The sequence below is a fragment of the Neofelis nebulosa genome, chromosome 10, assembly GCF_028018385.1.
Source record: "Neofelis nebulosa isolate mNeoNeb1 chromosome 10, mNeoNeb1.pri, whole genome shotgun sequence".
In the NCBI taxonomy this organism is placed as follows: domain Eukaryota; kingdom Metazoa; phylum Chordata; class Mammalia; order Carnivora; family Felidae; genus Neofelis; species Neofelis nebulosa.
The window spans coordinates 8,749,971-8,771,168 of NC_080791.1; the positions used below are offsets into that span (position 1 = coordinate 8,749,971).

Genomic DNA, 21,198 nt, shown 5'->3' on the forward strand with positions numbered 1-21,198 from the left:
CATAAAAGTTACTTCAAATATTAGCTCTGGTAACAGAAGCCAGACATTCTTTACAGTAAGCACTGGACAGAAAGGCTACCCTGTTAGTGGGAATGCAATTGTATAAGGGTAACTGGGAGAGAGCTCACGGTGTACTTACTTGATTTTGGCCACAACAAACAGATCATTGAACAGGAAAAGATGCCGCTCCTGTCTCTGCAGGCCTCTTTTGAGTTCTACCCGGCCATCAATTAGCAAGGTCCTACTGGAGCACACGAACGATGAGAGAAATGTACACGTGTCCACGCTGGCAGAAGGGCTTTCCCTGTCACAGATCAAACACCACAGATCTTTAGTCAAATGATCAAATATAGGATGGAGTTCTATAAAATTATAGCTTCTGGTTGTCAAAATAAATAAATAAATAAAGCTCTCTGTATCTTTTTAATGCCATGACAGTTTCCTAACTGGTCCCTCAGTCTCTCTCTAACACAGTCGTCTTTTACATTTCATTATGAAAAATTTTCAAACATAAAACAAAGTGTAAGTTGTATAATATACCCCCAACCTAGATTCTACCATGAAAATTTACTGCACCTGCTTTATCATGCATCCATCGAACTACCCATCCTTCTATCTGTTTAATAATCGGTTCCATTTTTGGCCTTTCAGTGTTAACTGAAACGCAGCAGTATGTCTCCCCTTAAATACTCTGGCATGGAGGTCACTGACTAGGGTTCAACAGTTAGTAACAATTTAAAAAACATGAATGCACAATGAAATGCACAAACCTTAGATGTATATTCACTGAGTTCTGACAAATGTATTCGCCTGTATAGTCTAAACCTTATCAAGATGAGAACATTATCATCACGCCAAAATACTTCCTCTTGTACCTTCTCAGATGTTTTATATATTAACTGAAGATGGCTTCTATGTATTGGCTTTTGGGTTGTTTATTTCTTCACTGTAGGCTGAGACCCATCAGCTCAAAAGTCTACTGGCACCAAACTGAAATTTTTATACACTTGATTATTTAAAGAATAGTCCAAACAAGCAGATTCTTAGCCACTTGTAGCTTGCCTGTTTTGCATATGCCAAGTAACTACACCCAATATCGGCTAGCCTTGGTAAGATAGAGTCTAATGATTCTAAGACTCTAAGACTTCCCTTCAGAATTCTCTGACCCAGAGATTCCCTGGTGCACCAGGGACCTGCATCCCTGGACAAGGAATCCCCAGAGACACTCTATGGTCTCCGCCACCTCAGGAGCTCCTTTGCCCTCCTCTCCTTCTGGTTGGTGGTCTTTAGGCCCCAAACCTCAAGACAGTCTCATGTTATGAGGGACTTCCTTTCTGATGCAACCCTGCCCAATGAGATCTTTTTCCTTGTTTAGCCCCGAAGTCTCACAAATTCCTTACACCAGTCTATCCCCACCCCATCACCCTCAAGGCAACCACTATTATGACATTTTTTTTTTTCCCCAATGAAGACGAGTTTTGCCTGTTCTGCAATTTCACATGGAGCTACCATATGTACTTCTTTGTGTAAGGTATTTTTTAGTTAGCATACTTTTTTTTACATTAACCAGTAATCTATTGCTTTCATATGGTTGAATAGTATTCCATGACATAAATATATCAAAGTTTGTTTACCCATTCTCCTATTCACAGACCTGGACTCTTTCCAGTTTTCAGCTATTATATAAATTAAACATTGTCCTGGTCTTTTTGTGACCTATGTTTTAATTTCTTTTGAATAATACCTCAGAATGGAATTGTTGGGCCACAGAGTAGGTAGATGTTTAATTAAACAAATTTTATTATTTATTTAATAAATAATAAATGTTTTTATTTATTTTTGAGAGAGAGAGAGAGAGAGAGAGCGCGCGAGCGTGAGACAGCAGGGGAGGGGCAGAGAGAGGGGGAGACACAGAATCCGAAGCAGGCCCCGGGCTCTGAGCTGGCAGCACAGAGCCCGATGTGGGGCTCAAACTCACAAACCGTGAGATCATGACCTGAGCTGAAGTTGGATGCTTAACTGACTGCGCCACCAGGTGCCCCGGTGGATGTTTAATTTTAGAAAAAAGTGCCAGTTTTCCAAAGTGGTCACCCCAATTTTTATTGCCAAGAATATTTCTGGAGAGGTCGGTTGCTCCACAGCCCTGCCAACATGTGGTGTTGTCACTCTTTCAAATTTTGGCCATTCCAGTGGATACATAGTAGCATCTCATTAAGATTTTAATTTGCACTTCTATGGTGACTAATGATGTTGACTCATGTTCTTTTTGGTCATTTGTGCATCTTCATTTGTGAATTATCTTCAAATATTTTGCCTATTTAGAAAAATTGGGTTAGGTATCTTTTTGTGGATGAGTTATAGGAATTTTTTTTACATATCCTGGATAAAAGTCCTTTGTCAGGTATGTTTTGCAAATATTTTTTTTTCCTTGCCTGCTGCCTGTACGTTTTCTTAATTGCGTTTTTGATGAAGTTTTTAAATTTTGATGAAGTCTAATTTATCGTTTTTGAATGGTATTTATTCTTTGTGACCTTTCTAAGAAATCCTCACCTACTCCCAAGTGGTTATAAAAGATATTCTCTAATTTTTTCCACTAAAATCTGTATAATTTTAGTTTTTACTTCTAAATATATGCTCTATGTCAAAATAACTTCTTTATGGTAGAAGGCAGGGGCTAAGGTTCATTTTGCTTTTCCATATGGATACCTTATAATTCAGCACTATGTGCACAAAAGACTCTTCTTCTATGGATTGCTTTGGCACCTTTGTTAAAAATTACATGAGTATAAAGCATGGGTCTATTTCTGGGCTCTCTGTTCTGTTCCACCGATCTATTCGTTAATTTTTATGCCAGACACACACTGTCTTACTGTTTTATCTTTATAGTAAATCATGAAATTAGGTAGTATAACTCTACCAACTTTTTCTGTTTTGAGATTGCTTTGGATAATCTGAGTCCTTTGTCTTTCCATATACATTTTAGCAAGTATAAACATGAAGAACACAAGAGAGAAAGTCTATTGAGGCTGGGGAAGAAGAACTGAGCTCGGTTTCAAATACACTTTGTTTGAAATTATCAGTGGACTAGATGGCATGGGGAAATGAGGCAGGCAGCTAGCACTCAGAAGAGGTGTCAGAATGAGATGAAGAACTGGTGATCATACAAAGACACGTGCATAAATAATACTATGGGAGTGCTAGAACTGCCTAGGGAAGGAGCACAGTATATGAAAGAAAAGAAAAAAAGGCAGCAACAGTTCCCTGAGAAAAGAGGTGATTTGAGGTGGCGAGGAAAGGAGAATCTGTGAAGGAGATGGAGGCTGGTGAAAAGCAGCAGAGGAAGAAGAATGAAAAGCAGAGGAGGTCTGGGGTGCTGACACTGGTAGAAAGGATAACGGGCTGAAGCTTGAAAAGATGTCTGGGAAAAAAAATCAGTTGCTCATTAAGACTTTCAAGAAAACAGTTCCAGGAGAAGGAACAGTAAGGTTCTGCAGAACTCAGGTGGCCTGGGGCATGAGGAGTTAAGGAATGAAAAGTAAAGACTTAAAGGCTGGTTCTGGTTATTTGTCAGCAGCTAAACGCTAGAAGGCGACTTTAAGAGGAAAGGCAGGAAGAGTTGAGAAACAATCAGCCCTGAAGGCAGGTGTTATTATCCCTCATTTTACAGATTTGGAAGCTGATGTTCAGGGCAGTTAAAAAACACAGCTGCTAAGTGAAAGGGATTTACAAGTAAGCATGGTTTCAAAACATGTACTTAAAAAAATTCCATGTAGTCTTTCATTCACGTTGACTCATCTCTCATCCACCCATGGTAACTGAGCTCAGCAGTTTAGGACTTAATGGGGGTGGGGGAAGAAGTGGGCTAATCCAAGCTTTTCTGCTAAGTAGTGTAACATGGGGAGTTATGTGGTTGCCTCAGTTTCCTCATCTGTAAAATAAAGTCAGTTGGAGTAAAAGACCCTTAAATTGTTTTTATAATTTGTATATGGGACTAAGTATACAAACCTGTACTCAAAAGGTGGAATTAAGATTACTGATGAGAAGGAAATAGATAATGGATATGGTTAGCAAGCAACCCTAACCTACAGTTTATAAATACAGGGATAAGCATACTTGAGAGTTGCCTCAGGGAAACAAGTTGGAACTCAAATAAAATAAAAACCAAAAAACAGTAATAACAAAAATAGCAATAAGAACTGAAAAACACTTCCTTATTAGTCTAATTTTAAAAAGGAGCTCAGAGAACAAGAATTTGTCAAGGTCTCCCATCAAAGTATCAGGTGGAAGAGGCCATGTCCTGTCATCCTGAGTATCTGGTCCATGTGGTGGCCAGCATAGGTGGGGATTCTGGGTTATCCACATTTCTTGGGTTGGGACAGTGTGGCTCACGGCGTCTGAGCTCTCCCGGGTACACTAAAAACCCGAGTATGCTCTGAGAGAATGTCCAAGTGGTCAGCCGTCCCTTCCCCTGCTACAGCTGTCCTCAAAGTGTGAGGCCGGCAAGCAGCATCAGCCTCTTAAAAATGCAAACTCTCAGGACCACCTCAGACTTGCTCAAACAGAAGCTTGGGGGAGGGGGTTGGCTCAGCATTCTGTATTTTAGCAAGTTCTTCAGATAATTCTAATGCACACCGAGGTTTGAGAACCACTGCGCTCCAAGACCCTGTAACACATTCTGGTTCTAACCTTAGAAAATTCTACAACTCTGTGTTCAAAGTAAGTTAAGTATTAGTAGCGTCTATACCTACATTTCAGGTAGGTGAGCTTCTGAGAGCTGTTCCATCTTTTCCTGCCATTTTCGGGCCACCGTTACCTCTCCGAAGAAGTGAATTCCATTATGCTCACTAATTACTATTTAAGCACATACCATGTGTAATTTAAAGACACGTGTAAGTGAGGAACAAAGCAAGTAAACCAAAGACCTTTGAAAGTGAAGGAAAAGGAAGCTTCTATGTTTAATATGATAGACTGAAATTAGGCAGTGAGAAAAGGCCCATATTCACCATCATAGAAAAAAATCCTTTCTATTTCAAATTCTTTTGGGATGGGGAGTGGGAGGAGACATAATGGCATCTTTTATCATCCTTTATTATGTAGTGATTTTCAAGTTTACAACAAAAAAAGAATGAAACTTCACTTGCTGTTATGAGAATTGAGCAAGGACGAGGCTAGCAAGCCCTGGACAGATGAAGGGATGGTTAACACCGCATTCTACGTAGCTGTAGTTCTGTTAGTGCCCGACAGAAGCTCTTCTCCAGGAGAAAACTCATCTGTGGCATTTTAGTTTTAGGTTTAATAACTAACTGCTTTTCAATTATAATTATAAACCATTAGAGAGCAGTATGGCTGAAAATAGGGATGTTCAAACTACTACTCAAAGGTTCCAACAGTAAATAGTTTAGGCTTTGCGGGCTCAACTCTGCCATTCTGGCTCAGAATCAGCCACAGACAATACCTACACCAACAGATGTGGCTGTGAGCTGCTTATCTGGGTCATGGTTTGATGACCCCCGATTTAAACAATAGTTCTAAAACATTTAGTTTTACTTATTTATTTTTTTAAATGTCCATTTGTTTTTGAGAGAGAGAGAGAGAGAGAGAGAGACAGACAGACAGAGGATCCAAAGCAGGCTCTGTGCTGTCAGCAGAGAGCCCAAATGTGGCCGGAACCAGTGAACCATGAGATCATGATCTGAGTCTAAGTCAGACACTTACCCGACTGAGATACCCAGGTGCCCTAGTTCTAAAACATTTAAATACTTATAAATAAAGGCTAATATGAAACAATTAGGGAATTAGAATTGTCTGTTTGTTTGGGATTAGTGTAGGCCAAAATTTAATTAGGGCACTAAAAAAATGTTTTGCATTTTAAAGCAACTCCGAAGGATTTTCACATGTAATAATTCATTTTCCACCTTACAATAATACTTTCAAATAAGTAGATTTGATAGTGGTGTGGAGAATCCACAATGAAGTTAGAATATTTTTCTTTTTCAGTGTGGATTTATCCACGTACACGTCTGCAGTCTGTCATTTTGAAGATCCACATATAAGTATGGCACAAGATACCTCATGACTTTAGCAAGCTAAGCGTTGGTTAAAAAGAAAAAAAACACAACCAACATTTATGCAGTAGTCTAGGGTAAAGATAAACATCTCAGTACTCACATAATTTAAAATGAAAAAAATCTGTCCCAGAAGGAAACAAAAGCACAAATAACCTTTGTGTTTTTAAAACTACAATCTTAATCAGTGTTTCCTACTTAAAAATGTATTTCTCAATTATGTGAGTCTGAAGTGTTTATTTTTATTCTGAGTGCAATGTAGATGTGTTTATTTTAGTCTTTTAGAGTATGGAAATGGGGAGGAGGGCAAGACTGTAACCTTCTATTTAGCCTCTTAATATAGCCTGATTAGGATTTACAAGTTATAATTAACAGAACTCTAAAATGATCTAACAAATACAAGCTGAGTCTAAGAATTAACCTGCTGCCGGCTTCTTACGTATGTATTAACATTCCATTTTCAAATAGGTTTGTGAATCCATTTCTAAAAGGCAAAAAGGAATTTTTTAACCTTAGTGATTTTTTTACTAAAATTAGATAATAGCTTTCATGAAACTTGGGTCACCGTAATACCTCTTAATACTTATTACTAGGGCTCATTGTAAAAGTTTACTTTTAGGTACAGTTTTATTTTTTTTTTTTATTTTTTATTTTTTTCAACATTTTTTATTTATTTTTGGGACAGAGAGAGACAGAGCATGAACGGGGGAGGGGCAGAGAGAGAGGGAGACACAGAATCGGAAACAGGCTCCAGGCTCCGAGCCATCAGCCCAGAGCCTGACGCGGGGCTCGAACTCACGGACCGCGAGATCGTGACCTGGCTGAAGTCGGACGCTTAACCGACTGCGCCACCCAGGCGCCCCTAGGTACAGTTTTAGAGGAGGTCGTGCTTCATCCTTAATCACAGAAGAAAATAAACTAAAATTCAGAATACTTCTTGAAAATTTCTATGTTTATAACCGGTAATTAATTAGTGATTATGATGACAAGTACTAGATAGGATCTTGATAACCTCAAACCCTAGCACATGGTCACCGCTCATTCCAAATGCCATCTCTTCCATGAAAATTTTATTCAGTTGAATTCTTCATTGGTATCTCTTATCTGATATCTAGGACTTATATCCTGCCTTATACCTCTTAAATATTCTCATTCAACATGTATTGGGTCTATGATCACCACATGACAAATTAATTACTACAGTGATAAGGGTCGCCTTTGGTGGGTGCCTGCCATGGACCAGGTGCTGGAGATAGGCATGGTCCCTAGAGTCAGGGAGTTAGTGCTACAGATACATCAGACAAGTAAACAATGATAAACTAGACAGGTAAGTGCCACTAGAGAACTTCATAGTACGGGGGCACCGAGAGGAGCAACCATAAGAGCCCCTACGTGAGACAGGACTGCTTAGAGAAGTTTCTTGGAGGAACCAGTCTTAAAGGATGGACGGACGGATGAAGGCTGATGGGCAGGCTATGCAGAAAGAGCACAGCACACGTGCCGGGTGCTGCGAGTGCCCGGGGGAAGTTCAGGAAGATGGGTGACACAGGCCTGAAGAGGAGCAGCAGCGGATGAGGAAGGGGCCACATACTGGATGTTTCTTCTATCACATTTGACTTTATGTGAAAGCACTAAGAAGTGTCAAGCGAGACATTGTGTCTTGTAATTTCCTGAAGAAAAGAGACGAGGGCAAGCTTAGAGGAAGGGAGACCTTCAGGAATTCACTGCAGTGATCTAAGGCAAGAAAGGTCATGGACCAGATTTGGCAGTGAGGAAAGGACAGAAGATACAGGAAAAAAATGTATTAGATATTAAAAATACACATTGTTGAAATCTGCAAAGTGATTAGTTATGGGGGTGAGACAGAGATAGAGCTAAGAAAAAAAATACTAACTTAGCACCCAGACTCTATTTATTTATTCATTTTTATTTTTCATCCAACAAATGTCTGCTAAGCCTCTGTATGTGTCGGCTAGGCCTGCTGCTAAATGTGAAGAAATGGGGTAAGCAATCCTCTCCTCTGGTGAAACTCTCAGTCTAGTTAAACTGTCAGCTAGGTTCTTGACATCACCCATCATTTTTTGCTCAGTTCCGTTTGCAGCAGAGGTTGAAAACCACAGGCCACAATCGTATTTTATTTGGCCCACCCAGAGGCCTCAAAAACATTTAGTTTTGAATACCCAGTTCACCACATTCCCTCTCTTTCCACTTTTTCTCCCTCTGTTTACTGCACCTCTCAGGGATCTGAAAGCATTTAAATCTGTGTGATTTGTGTCCTAGTGTTACTTTCTTTTACATGTTTATAGCTTAATTTTTAGTTTTTTTAATTACGGGAAAACACACATAAAATAAAAGTTATCATTTAAACCACTGTAATAAGGTATAATCCAGTGGCATTTACTATATTTGCAGTGTTGTGCAGCCATCACCACTGTCCAGTATCCTCATCATCCCCAAAGGAACACCTGTGCCTATTAAGCAGTCGCTGCCCGTTCCCCACTTTAGTCAGTCCCTGGCAGAGACTAACATCTTCCTGTCTCCATGGACTTGCCTGTTCCAGACATTTCCTATCATATGACACATGGCCTTTTGTGACTGGCCTCTTTCACTTGGCATAATGTTTTTCAGGTTCATCCACATTGTAGCATCTATTGGTACTTCATTCCCTCATACTGATGAATAACATTCCATTGTATGGACAGATCACACTTATTTATCCATTCATTAGTTATTAGTTGATGTTCATTAGGGCTGTTTCCACCTTATGTCTACTGTGAATAGTGGTGCTCTAAAAATTCATGTACATATTACACTTGAACATCTGTTTTTTTTTAGGTTTTTTCTTTTTTTGAGTATAAACCCAGGAAGGGAGCTTCTGGATCATACAGCAATTCCATGTTTAAATTATCGAGCAACTGCCAAACTCTTTTCCACAGTGGCTGTATGATTATACATTCCCATCAGCAATGCATAAGGGCCCATACTTTTGACTCTTCCCTCTTTGGTCTCCACATAGAACCACATCTTACCTTCTAAGGATATTCAAACTAAAAATAAAATCTTCTGAGTCTAGATGCTCACACCCTCTCCTACGGTTTGTAACGAACTCCTAACTGAACTCTTAACTTCCTCGCTCTCCCTTCTTCAATCTATACCACCAGCTTCTAACTTCCATCAAATCAGTCTTTCCAACGTACATGCCAATGATCACACACGGCATGGGCACTGTCGAAAGAGGCAGCCCAACTCATTAACCTAGCTTTCAAGTTCTGACATCTGTTTACCCCACCTGGTTGATGGAATCTCAGGTTGGAACTCTCTATACTGCCTGTGTAAAAGTAACCCTGGTGAGTCTTAACAGATTAAATTAGTCCAGAAACACTTCAGAACAAAAAGAGATGACAGAACAAAAAGAGATGACTGTTGAAATGAAGCCACAAAAAGCACTATCGACATCAAAATTTTATCTTAATCAGCAATAAAAATACGTCCATCAGGCGCTCATGACTATCTCAGATGTGTCAGCATTGAAAGCACATCTTTAGGAAACCTAGTCTGAAGCAATAATCTGTCTTACTGATAGGATGAAACATGGGAAAGCACTATGACACTTCAATAGTCATCATCTAGGAAAAAAAATCACATCCAAATTACCAAAGAAAACTGCATACAGATTCTAACATGATGTGGCTGTACGCAGTAGGTGCGATCATGTCCACTTCACACTAACATTAGAGACGCATCATGTAGCTCATGTTATACAGTTGAATCCTGACTTGGAATTATAGAATGGAGCCTAGTGATGATGTTAATGGCAGGATCAAAATGAACTAAGCTAGGACAAGGGTTTGTAAGTACATGAATGAATGGTTGGATAAATAGCGTGAGCAAGGCCTTAAAAACAAGAAATACACAACGGAGAACTTTTAAATTACCAAAATGCTGACTGGAACATGCAGCACAAGTGGTGTAACAGTAGTCTTATATCATCAGTGTTAATATTTAAAGAGCAAGGAGGGGTACCTTGATGGCTCAGTCAGTTCAGCATCTGACTCTCAGTTTCAGCTCAGGTCATGATCTCACTGTTTGTGAGTTCAAGTCCACATCGGGCTCTGCACTGACAGCACAGAGCCTGATTGGGATTCTCTCTCTGTGCCTCTCTCCCTATCCCTCCCCGACTTGCATTCTCTCTCGCTCTCAAAATAAATAAATAAAACTTAAAAAAGACACAGAGTAATGAAAACATAAACATTACATAAGCAAAGACAGAACAGCAATATGGAAGGAGAGAGTGAAGGACCGAGAAGGACACTAATGAACAGCTACACTAACAGCACACGATCATACACAAAGAGACATTACTTCCAAAAACGGGACTGAACTACATAACTTCTTTAGAGCCTTGACAGAAGATGCTTAACATCTATTAGGAATTCACTTAGGAAAGTCTTGTCCTTGACAAGACATTACAAGGAAGGAGAGAACAAGATCACACATTTTAACTTTGAGAGTTAAAAAAAAAAAAAAAAACAGTTTACATACAAATGATACACAATGATGTAGGCCAGAGTGGAGAAAAACCTGAGTTTTAGAACTACAAACACTCCAGTGAAAACGGCAAGTCTTTGAGAACAAATCTACTTGATTATGAAATAATCAGTAGGAACAGAGAGATTCCAACCAAGGACTGGAGAAACCAATTTAATCACTTGTGTGGCCTATTGACTTAAAAATACTGTATATCTTAATTGCCAACTAAAATTGGTTTGGGCCATCTTGAATCAGATACGAATACTGAACATATTTATAAGCTACTCAAGGAAATTTATACGTGTAGTGATTACAATGTGATATGCTTTATATGTTGTTTACTGATTCAACAATGAGCCAGGTCACCAATATGCTGACTGGGCACTCCAGTGTTTTGACTAGCTTGATTCAGGCAATAATTATACAATTGTACACTGAAAAGAACAAAAGAATCATACCTGAATAAAGGCAGTTCTATCTACAATTTTTGGATCTGCTAAAGTTAAAAAATATCATCAGATAATTTCTAGTTAGAAAATTAATATATTAATTATATAAATATAATATATCATATTATACCAGTGAATTAGAAAGTTCTCAATGCAGTAAGCTAAAGGCAGTGACTTAAGTTACCTGCTACCTCCAGCTCACTTATGCCAAAATGTTAATATTCAGTTATTAATATTCCGTTAATACTCATTTAAGTGAGTTGATTCAATTAGCTGATTTATAACTAATAGAGAAGTGTTAGCTTTGATAGCAAACTTTATGTTATCAAAATACCTACATATTTTGGAGTAAGAAAGAAACACACAACAGATACTTGCTTTATCACTTTATTTTTTATTTTTATTTGAGACAGAGAGAGAGAGAGAGAGAGAGAGAGAGAGAGAGAGAGAGAGAGAGAGAATCTTAAGCAGGCTCCATGCTTAGTGCAAAGCCTGACGTGGGGCCTGATCCCATTCCTGGGATTATGATCTGAACTGAAATTGAGGGTCAGACACTCAACTGACTGAGCCACGCAGGTGCCCCAGGACTTTTTTTTTTTTTTTTTTAAGATACAGCAGTGAGGGGGTGCCTGGGTGGCTCAGTCAGTTAAGCATCCGACTTCAGCTCAGGTCATGATCTCGCGGTCCGTGAGTTCGAGCCCCGCGTCGGCCTCTGTGCTGACCGCTCAGAGCCTGGAGCCTGTTTCAGATTCTGTGTCTCCCTCTCTCTCTGCCCCTCCCCTGCTCATGCTCTGTCTCTCTCTGTCTCAAAAATAAATAAAAACATTTAAAAAAATATTTAAAAAAAAAAGATACAGCAGTGAGTTGAATGAGTTGAAGTCTCTTAAAGAAAAAAAAACTCATGAGAAGTTCTGCAATAAAATTTTGAGCACATTCTTGGTCTTGATAAATTTATTTCAAATTAAGTCAATTTGGGAAATAAAAGAGAAAACAGTTTTTTTAATGTTTATTTATTTTTGAGAGAGAGACAGAATGTGAGCGGGGGAGAGGGGACAATGAGAGAGGGAGACACAGAATCTGAAGCAGGTTCCAGGCTCTGAGCTGTCAGCACAGAGACTGATGCAGGGCTCGGACCCACGAACTGTGTGATCATGACCTGAGCCAAAGTCAGATGCTCAACCAACTGAGCCATCCAGGCACCCCCCAAAAATAATGTTTTGAGTGGATGCTAAATAGTTCAATATTAAAGGAATATTTTAATCCAACGTGTTGTTTTTCTATATTGAGATGACAGAACTATTTGATGAAGTTTAACCTTTATTTTTTAAATCCTCAATCCTACTTCATATTTACAAATAATTTGCTCAGTGACATATTAATGATTGCCTGCAGTGTATTCAGCACTATTCAAGGCACTGGGGATATAACAGCCAGTGAAGTAGCCACAGGCCATGCAAGAACTTCACCTTTCATTCTGAGTGACACAGGAAGAGGGGATGGTTTAGACAGAGAAGTGACAGAATCTATATGGTAAAGGGAACAGAGGAAGACAAAATTGGAAGCAAAAGTTGAAGCATATAATGCTTGCTTAAAGGAAATTTTTAAAAAAATCATAGTAATGAGTAGGCTGAAGTTCCTTAAGTAAAAACTCATCAGAGGCTTTTTGAAAAGTAGTAACTTAGGAGAGAAATAATGGTGGTTTGGTAGTTGTGGAGGTGGTAACAAATAGTTCTATTCTGGAAATACCTGGAAAGTAGAATTTAATAGGATTTGATGATAGACTGATTTTCGACATAAGCAACTGGACTAGGACTGGGATAAGGAATTTGCTTTTGGATATGTTAAGTTTGAAATTCTTATTAGATGTCAAAATGGAGATATTAAAGCCATGAAAGAGATCAGGCCATCTAGGGAGTTAATATAGAGAAATGGCTCAAGTACTGAGCCCTGAGGCCAGCCAACTTTTAGAACTTTGGACAGAAGGAGAAACCAGCAAAGTAGAATGAGCTGACTGTCAGTGAACAGAACCAAGAAGCCTAAGGAAGAAGGGAGAGACTGGAGTGTCCAATGCCAAAGAACGGTCAAAGAAGGTCATTTGACCATTGGACCTAGCATTACGGCATTCACCAGTGACCCTGTCAAGAATAATTTTGGTGGGCATTTATGAAGAAATGATTCCAGTCTGGTTAACATCAGATGTTTGGTAATTGATGATTCTGCAGTCACTGTCTAACCTGTCCAAAAGCACATTCAACATTCAACTTTTGAAAGAAAACAGTTAAAAAGATATCAAATAAAACTGAAAACACACAAAACAAGTATCTAAACCCAAGGAAGTACTTATAAAATGGTCTTGGGCATTAGTTGGGAGGACTATCACAAAGCTCCAACAGTAGGCTCTCACTATAATAGATAACACGGCTAAACTGAACGGAACATATAAGCTATCTCATAATTAGAAGATATTTTCATATGTTCCAGAAATTTCTCCCTCACAGCGCTAAGAAAGTACTTTCCCTCTGAGAATGCAAAGCATGCTTTCTTGTGCTTAGTGGCAGTAAATTCTATCAAACACTAGCAGCTTTTCATAAAATTGGTACTTAAGTCAAGGATCTGTTAGTATGTTATAAGGAAAAGATGTCAGAACTTTCTTTGACAGGCATTTCAGTTTACAAACAGAGTATGTTTTAAAACTACTCTGTACACAAAAGGTACCTGAATAACTACCAAAAAGCCTGGGATGCTGTTTCATTCAACTGCTGGGACTGAACCAAACTCTGTCCACCAAACTCAGTCACACAGATGACTGAATCCTTGAAAACAGGATTTAACAATTGGTAAGGACACCAGTAATTATAATTCCAAAAAAAAAAAAAAAAAAAAAAAAAAAAAGGCTCAGAAGTCCCATGCCATAACGTGAAATGATTCTTAAATAAGTACATCTCTGCTGTTGGCCTGCAATAAAATATTCTCATTGGTCTCCTTTTGATAAAAGTACCCAAAATTCAAGTAACTGAGCTTTCCAGGTGACCTGATTGTTTATTTTACTGTACTAAAACGTTACTTACTGCACAATAAAAACAATAACATATTAAAAAGATGCTGTGGTTTGTGGGAGTTAGGGCTGACTTAATATATCTCAAGTGTTTCATGCAAGCAGATGCTGGAAAATCTCATGTTGATGTTACTAACCTTTTAAAGCATTCAAATTCTAACATACCTTACAATTTCAAACAAAAGTAAACCCAAACCATAAAATAAGCTTTATGTAGAACACAATATTTACTGTCAACAAATGTTGTGCTCCATTTTTTTTTTTTTAAACAGTAAAGAGACACAGGTATTGTGTTTACTACTGCATAAGAAACTGTCTATTTTCCAACTACTGATCCTTTTCACCTGGGACTCTCACCATTGGTACAAGTATCTGAATGAAATATGATGTAACATATTGTTACATATTGAAAGGCCTGGTATTTTAAATAAATCCTTTCATCTGGTGCAATTTTAACATCCGTCACCAGAATAAGAACTAAGACAAACGCAAAAAATCCTCTAAATTGCCCAGGGGTATTTTGATTGACATCTAAATGCGTTGAAAACAGTGTACTCAGATATAAAAAAAGATGCAACAAAAGGCCACAGAAAAGAGGTATAACCTCCAGTATTAAGGGAGTTTGGGAGTCAGGAAGTGTCCTTCAAGACAATGAAGTAGCAGAGAAGGAAGAAGAGGGATGCGCAAGGAGAAAGACATGAGACTGGGAAAAGTTTCACAGAGGAGTCAGCATTTGATTGGAGGCCTTTGGAGAGTTATGTTTTTGACAACTGAGAAAAACTTCAGCATAAAAAGATCAGGTGATCTGCTAAAGGTCACAAAGCTACTCTTTGTAGAGTCAGGCCTGGGAAAATGGTTTCTCAGTGCCCAAAGCAAGTAGGCTTTGGACTAGGCATTAAACTTGGGACAAAAGCAGCAGTTTTGGTGGTACTTTTCACATAGTTCTTCTCATAATAAATGATCTTTACCTACTTCCTGTTTTTCTGGCTGAAATAAGTCACAATAAGAAAGGTATTAGCAAACATTTGGCAAAAAGGACACCGAGAACAGGAAATATTTGTTTACGTAATTTACCTGATAATCCTCTTCTCTAAACACAGAAACTATATGAAACCTTTTGTAAAAATGTCAGTATCCTGGTAGGTTAGCAGTATCTGACTCATAACAGGTTATTATAATTATTTGCTGACAGAACGTACTACAAATGTGCTACATGGCACTTAATTATATATTATCTTTTGTGCCCTCTACTTATTTCCTATCTATATGCCATGTCTCCCCAGCTGGATGGCAAGCTCCTAGTGAGCACTTTATATCCTGCATCAAGGTAGGATCCGTGTCTTATTTTTAATCCCATTTCTCGAACTGTGCCTCATACAGAAGCCTCAGATGTTTTCAGGATGACTAGTTAAATAGAACATCCTAAGTTTCTTAATTTCTTCTCCCCCTACAAAACAAGTTGAGAAATCACTCAATTTATCTGGATCATTCAGAAATCAAGACCAAACCCCAAAACCACTTTGCTCTGAATCTGCGTTGTTAGTAATGCTTTTCAGCTGGAGTAGGGTAGGGGTGGCTTCTGGCTGATGGTTATCATGGTTCCAGTAGCCCAGTGGCCCAGGGGAGCACTGGGTAAAGAACGAAAGTGACTCTCTTGAGGGGAGGCAGACCCATTTGATTGTTTGCTTCTGTTCTCTACCTTACTTTATGATTGCAGTCACACGCCGCTCTATTTCTGGAATTCTCTTCCATCAGTGCTCCTAAATTAAAATAAAAGAGGAGGGGGAAAGAATTCCAGAAAGATGAATATTTGACTTCACACAATTTAGTTCAGAGTGGTGGGGCTTTTTTCCCAGTGATCAAAGCATTCCAAACAGTGAGAAAAAGCTAAAAGCTATTAGAAGTAACCTAAGCCAACTGTCTCTCTTGCCCAAGTTCACAGACTCTAACTCAAACTCAGCCACTCCAAGACTTGGGCTGCGGTGCACATGTGCAAAAGCATGCACTGTGATGCTCAGCATGGTTCTGAAATTCTAACCCCTGATGCAAGGGCAGACTTTTCAATTTTGCTCTTTACAAAATACAAAGCCTGGCATACACTCAACAAGTGTTTGCTGAACTGAAACCCAGAGTAAACTAAAGACACCCAAGAAACATTAAAGTACTCTCTAAACGGATCCCAGTCATGGGGAACCATCTTATTACAATCATATTAAAAATCCTCTTGTCCTTCTCAAAACTTTTTTTTCCTCATGTTCAAGTTATCAAGAGAGGGCTCACAATGTTCATAAATGAATGCTGAATAACACATGTCTTCATTTCTATTCCACTCGAAGTCTTTAAAAATGTTAATAATCAATGGGACCCCCAAAAATGCCTGCTGGTGTGCGTTAAAGTGTGAAACCGACATAGTAAAAGCTAGACAAAATAACCTTCGACAGCTCAACTAAAACCACACCACATTTCAAGTCATTTTTTGCATACCTAAAGTGACATCATTGCCTTCACAAAGCAAAAAGCATGCACTGCGTCTCTGTTGGTTGAGCTGAGCAAACGCACATGTGGCCCGATTTATTTGCAGACTGTGAACATTTTAGTGCGCTGCTAGAAGGTGCCTTCTCAGACCGATGGGCACAAGTGCTTAAGCAATACGCCCTGTCAGAGAGGCCTTACTGGAAGCAGAGGTTAGTGGGAAGTGCTCTACCGTTTCCATCATTCCCAATAAAATTACATTGGAAAAAAATTCCAGAGGGTTTGGAGAAGACTGGAGAATAAATTTTGAAGTAAAACGCGATTAAATTCTAATGGAAGTGTCATTCTCCTGATTCCTCAGAAAAAGCTTCTCCACTGAAACTCAACTCTGGATATTTACATAAAGTGTTAGTATTCCACAAAAACAGAGTCGAATTAACTACATTTCTAGAGCTGCCTAAATTCTATTCTCCTTTTTATAACCAGGAAGCTAAGTAGATTGACTCTTTGGAAAGAGAAGAAAACGGGTGGTGATGGTAGGGGTGGAGGAGAGAGGGCAAGACTTCTTCTCTTCTAGAACCAGAGCTTCATATGCCCCAAATACTCAGAACAAAATCAGGGTCCCTGTCCTCCTTGAGGGCAAGGGTTTCTGTCTGTCTTGTTCACTGCTGTGTTCCCGGCAGTGCCTGGCCCCAGGAAAGCCTCAATAAAATATCTGCTAAATGAACTATGATGATGAATGCTCATCTTGTTATGACTGCTATAGACAGTTGTGGGGCTTTTTTGAAGGTGGCATATATTGTCAGGGTTAGTGATGTGGGAAGGAGGCAGGTCTCTGAAGTGGGCCAGAGTGCCCAGCTCTGCCTTCTCACTTTTTCTTTGATCTGCTGTCTTATAAAAGAGCTCCCTGGGGTTGGCACTGAGATGACCAGAAGAAAGGGAGGAAAGAACAAGTCCTTACTTACAAATGATATTTTCTAATGGGATGATGTTGTCTTTATTTCTTTTAGAGCCCAGCATTTCTCTGAGTTATCTCCCATGGGATGTTAACAGGTGTCCAGCTCAGGGAAGACTGCTGTGAGTACTCACCCTAGTTTCTCCCTCTCTAACTGCCCCGTTTTGTCTTCTCATACAAGGTACTAGTTTATTTTTTTCTTTTTTCCTTTTTTATTATTTATTTTTTAAGTCATCTCCACGCCCAATGTGGGGCTCCAACTCACAACCCTAAGATCAAGAGTCACATGCTCTACTGACTGGGCCAGCCAGGCTCCCCCTGGGTGCTACTTTCTAATACTCTCATTTTTTATATTTTGCTACCCACATCCCCCCCCACCCCCCCCAATAGAATGTAAACTCCGCTAAAGCAGGGACCTTACAGCTATATCAGGCAAATGCCTAGAAAGTGTCTGATACAAAGCTGTCACTTAATTATTTGTGGAATGGATTAACAATTGCTAGGCAATGTTCTAAGAGATGACACCAACAAAATGCCTGTCTCTTCTCGAGTTTTTTTCCCGTGATGACATAACATCAGGAAAAAGAAGCCTGAGGGAAACACCAGATTGAAGATGTTTCTTTACATCCCTATTTCACAGAGCTTTTACTATGCTATACATACAGTGTAAACTGATGAAAAACCTTTCTTCTCCCCAACTGAACCTCTGACAGGAGAAATGCTTCCCATTTGCATTGACACACGTGAGAAATGCAGCCCTGTGTCTTGCTTAGGTAACCCCATTTAGACTTCCTTGGCTGTGGGGCTGGCTCTAAGGAAAGATCCCTGGATTTCCTCTTGGGCCAGTCTTAAATTGTCAGTGTGGTGATATCAGGGATAACTGGGGAGAGATGCTCCATGGTGTTTGCAAAACAAGGGCTAAGACTGAATTGAGAGTTCCAGCTGTCCCTTCCCCACCCCCCCGCCCTTCCCCACTTGGATATTCTCCCTCCACTACCAGTGTAAGACACCCTGGGTTTTATTTATTTAGCTTGAGAGTTTCTGAGGACCTCCATTAATTTTGTAAAATTCTTGGCCATAATCTTCAATTATTTTTTCTACCTCATTTCTCTTTTTGGACATAATTACATGTGCGTTAGACCACTGGATATTGTTCCACAGCTCCTGGATGCTTCACATTTTTCTCCTTTGTGTTTCACTTGGGAAAATTTCTACTTATCAATCTTCATGTTTACTGATTCTTTCCTTAGCTGCATCAAATCTGCACATAAACATATTGAAAGAATTCTTCACCTTTGGCATCACATGTTAATCTCTAAGATTTACATTTGACTCTTTTTCTGTTTCTTTCTCTCTGCTAAAATTTCCCATCTGCTCATGAATGCTGTTCATCTTTTCTACAAGATCCTTTACATATTTTTTAAAAAAAAAATTTTTTTTTTCAACGTTTTTTATTTATTTTTGGGACAGAGAGAGACAGAGCATGAACGGGGGAGGGGCAGAGAGAGAGGGAGACACAGAATCGGAAACAGGCTCCAGGCTCCGAGCCATCAGCCCAGAGCCCGACGCGGGGCTCGAACTCACGGACCGCGAGATCATGACCTGGCTGAAGTCGGACGCTTAACCGACTGCGCCACCCAGGCGCCCCCAGGATCCTTTACATATTTTTTAAAGTAATCTCTATGCCTCATGTGGAGATTGAATTCATGACCCAAGATCAAGAGTCTCCTGTTCCACCAAATGAGACACCCAGGCGCCCCTAGATCCTTTGTGTATTAATCATAGTTGTTTTCATGACCCTGACGGAGAGTGCCAACATCTAGCTCATTTCAGTCTGGTTGGTGCTTTTTTTTTTTTTTTTTTATGTATAAAAGTAGCATTCAAAGAAAGTTTTAATTTCAATTTTAGTTAATATGTGGCATTATATTAGTTTTAGGTATACAATATAGTGATTCAATAATTCCATATATCACCCAGTGCTCATCATGACAAGTATACTCCTTAATCCTCATAACCTGTTTCACCCATCCCCTCACCCTCCTCTCTTCTGGTAACCATCAGTTTGTTCTCTACAGTTAAAAGTCTGTTTCTTGATTTGTCTTTCTCTTTTTTCCTTTTCCTCTGTTGTTTCTTAAATTCCACATATGAGTGAAATCATGTGGTACTTGTCTTTCTCTGACTCACTTATTTCGCTTAGCATTATTCCCTCTAGCTCCATTCATGTTGGTGCAAATGGAAAGATATCATTCTTCCTTATGGCTGAATAATATTCCATTGTATGTACATACCACATCTTTATTCATCCATAGACGCACACTTGGGCTGCTTCTGTATCTTGGCTACTATAAATAATGCTGCTATAAACATAGGGGTGCATGTATCCCTTTGAATTAGTGTTTTTGTATTCTTTGGGTAAATACCCAGTAGTGCAAATGCTGGATCATAGGGTAGTTTTATTTCAAATTTTGTGTAACCTCCATACTGTTTTCCACTGTGGCTGCAACCCCTTTGCATTCCCACCAACAGTACATGAGGGTTCCTTTTTCTCCACATCCTCCTCAACATCTGTTGTTTCTTGTGTTGTTGATTTTAGCCATTCTGACAGGTGTAAAGTGATCTCATTGTAGTTTTGATTTGCATTTTCCTGATGGTAAAGGTATGATGAATATCTTTTTACGGATCTGTTGGCCACCTTTGAGAAACATCATGTCTTCTGCTCATTTTTTTAATTGTATCATTTGTTTTTTGAGTTTGAGTCATTTAAGTTGTTTATATATTCTGGATACTAACCCTTTATTGGATATGTCATTTACACATATATTCTCTCATTAAGCAGGCTGACTTTTAGTTTTGTTGATTGTTCTTACACTGTGTGGAAACTTTCTATTTTGATGTAATCCCAATAGTTTATGTTTGCTTTTGTTTCCTTTGCCTCTGGAGACATATCTTGAAAAAAGTTCTACAGCTGTTGTCACAGAAGTTACTGCCTGTGATCTCTTCTAGGATTTTTTGGTTTCAGGTTCCACATTTAGATATTTAACCAATTTTGAATTTATTTTTGTGTATGGTATAAGAAAGTGGTCCAGTTTCATTCTTTTGTATATGGCTGTTCAGTTTCCCCACTATTATTTGTTGAAGAGACTGTCTTTTTCTCACTGGATATTCTTTCTTGCTTAGTTGAAGATTAACTGACCATATAACTGTGGGTTTATTTCTGGGTTTTCTATGCTGTTCTACTGATGTGTCTATGTGCCAATACCATGCTGTTTTGATGACTACAGTTTTGTAACATAACTTGAAGTCCAGAATTCTGAGGCCTCTAGATGTGCTTTTTCTTTTTCAAGATCATTCTGGCTATTCGAGGTCTTTTGTGGTTCCAAACACATTTTAGGATTATTTGTTCTAGTTCTGTGAAAAATGCTGTTGGTATTTTGATAAGGATTGCATTAAATGCATATGTTGCTTTGGGTAGTATAGACATTTTAGCAATATTTGTTCTTCCAATTTATGAGCCTGGACTGTCTTTCCACTTCTGTGTTACTTCAGTTTCTTTCGTCTGGGGTTTTTAGTTTTCAGAGTACAAGTCTTTCACCTCTTTGGTTAGGTTTATTCCTAGGTATCAATTTCTATTGTTTTTGGTGCAACTGTTAAGGTTTTTCTTTTTCTTTTTTT

The 21,198-nt window shown here is 39.0% G+C and overlaps 1 protein-coding gene across 6 annotated transcripts in view; it reads right to left on the reverse strand.

Annotated features, from left to right (window-relative positions):
• The window catches only part of ARHGAP20 (Rho GTPase activating protein 20), a 128,446-nt gene that overhangs the window by 50,729 nt on the left and 56,519 nt on the right, over positions 1-21,198 (reverse strand). For all 6 annotated transcript variants that reach the window (XM_058686711.1, XM_058686707.1, XM_058686708.1 and 3 more), the window contains exon 3: positions 140-304. In XM_058686711.1, the coding sequence (XP_058542694.1) occupies positions 140-304 (165 nt within the window). The remainder of the gene's footprint in view (positions 1-139; positions 305-21,198) is intronic.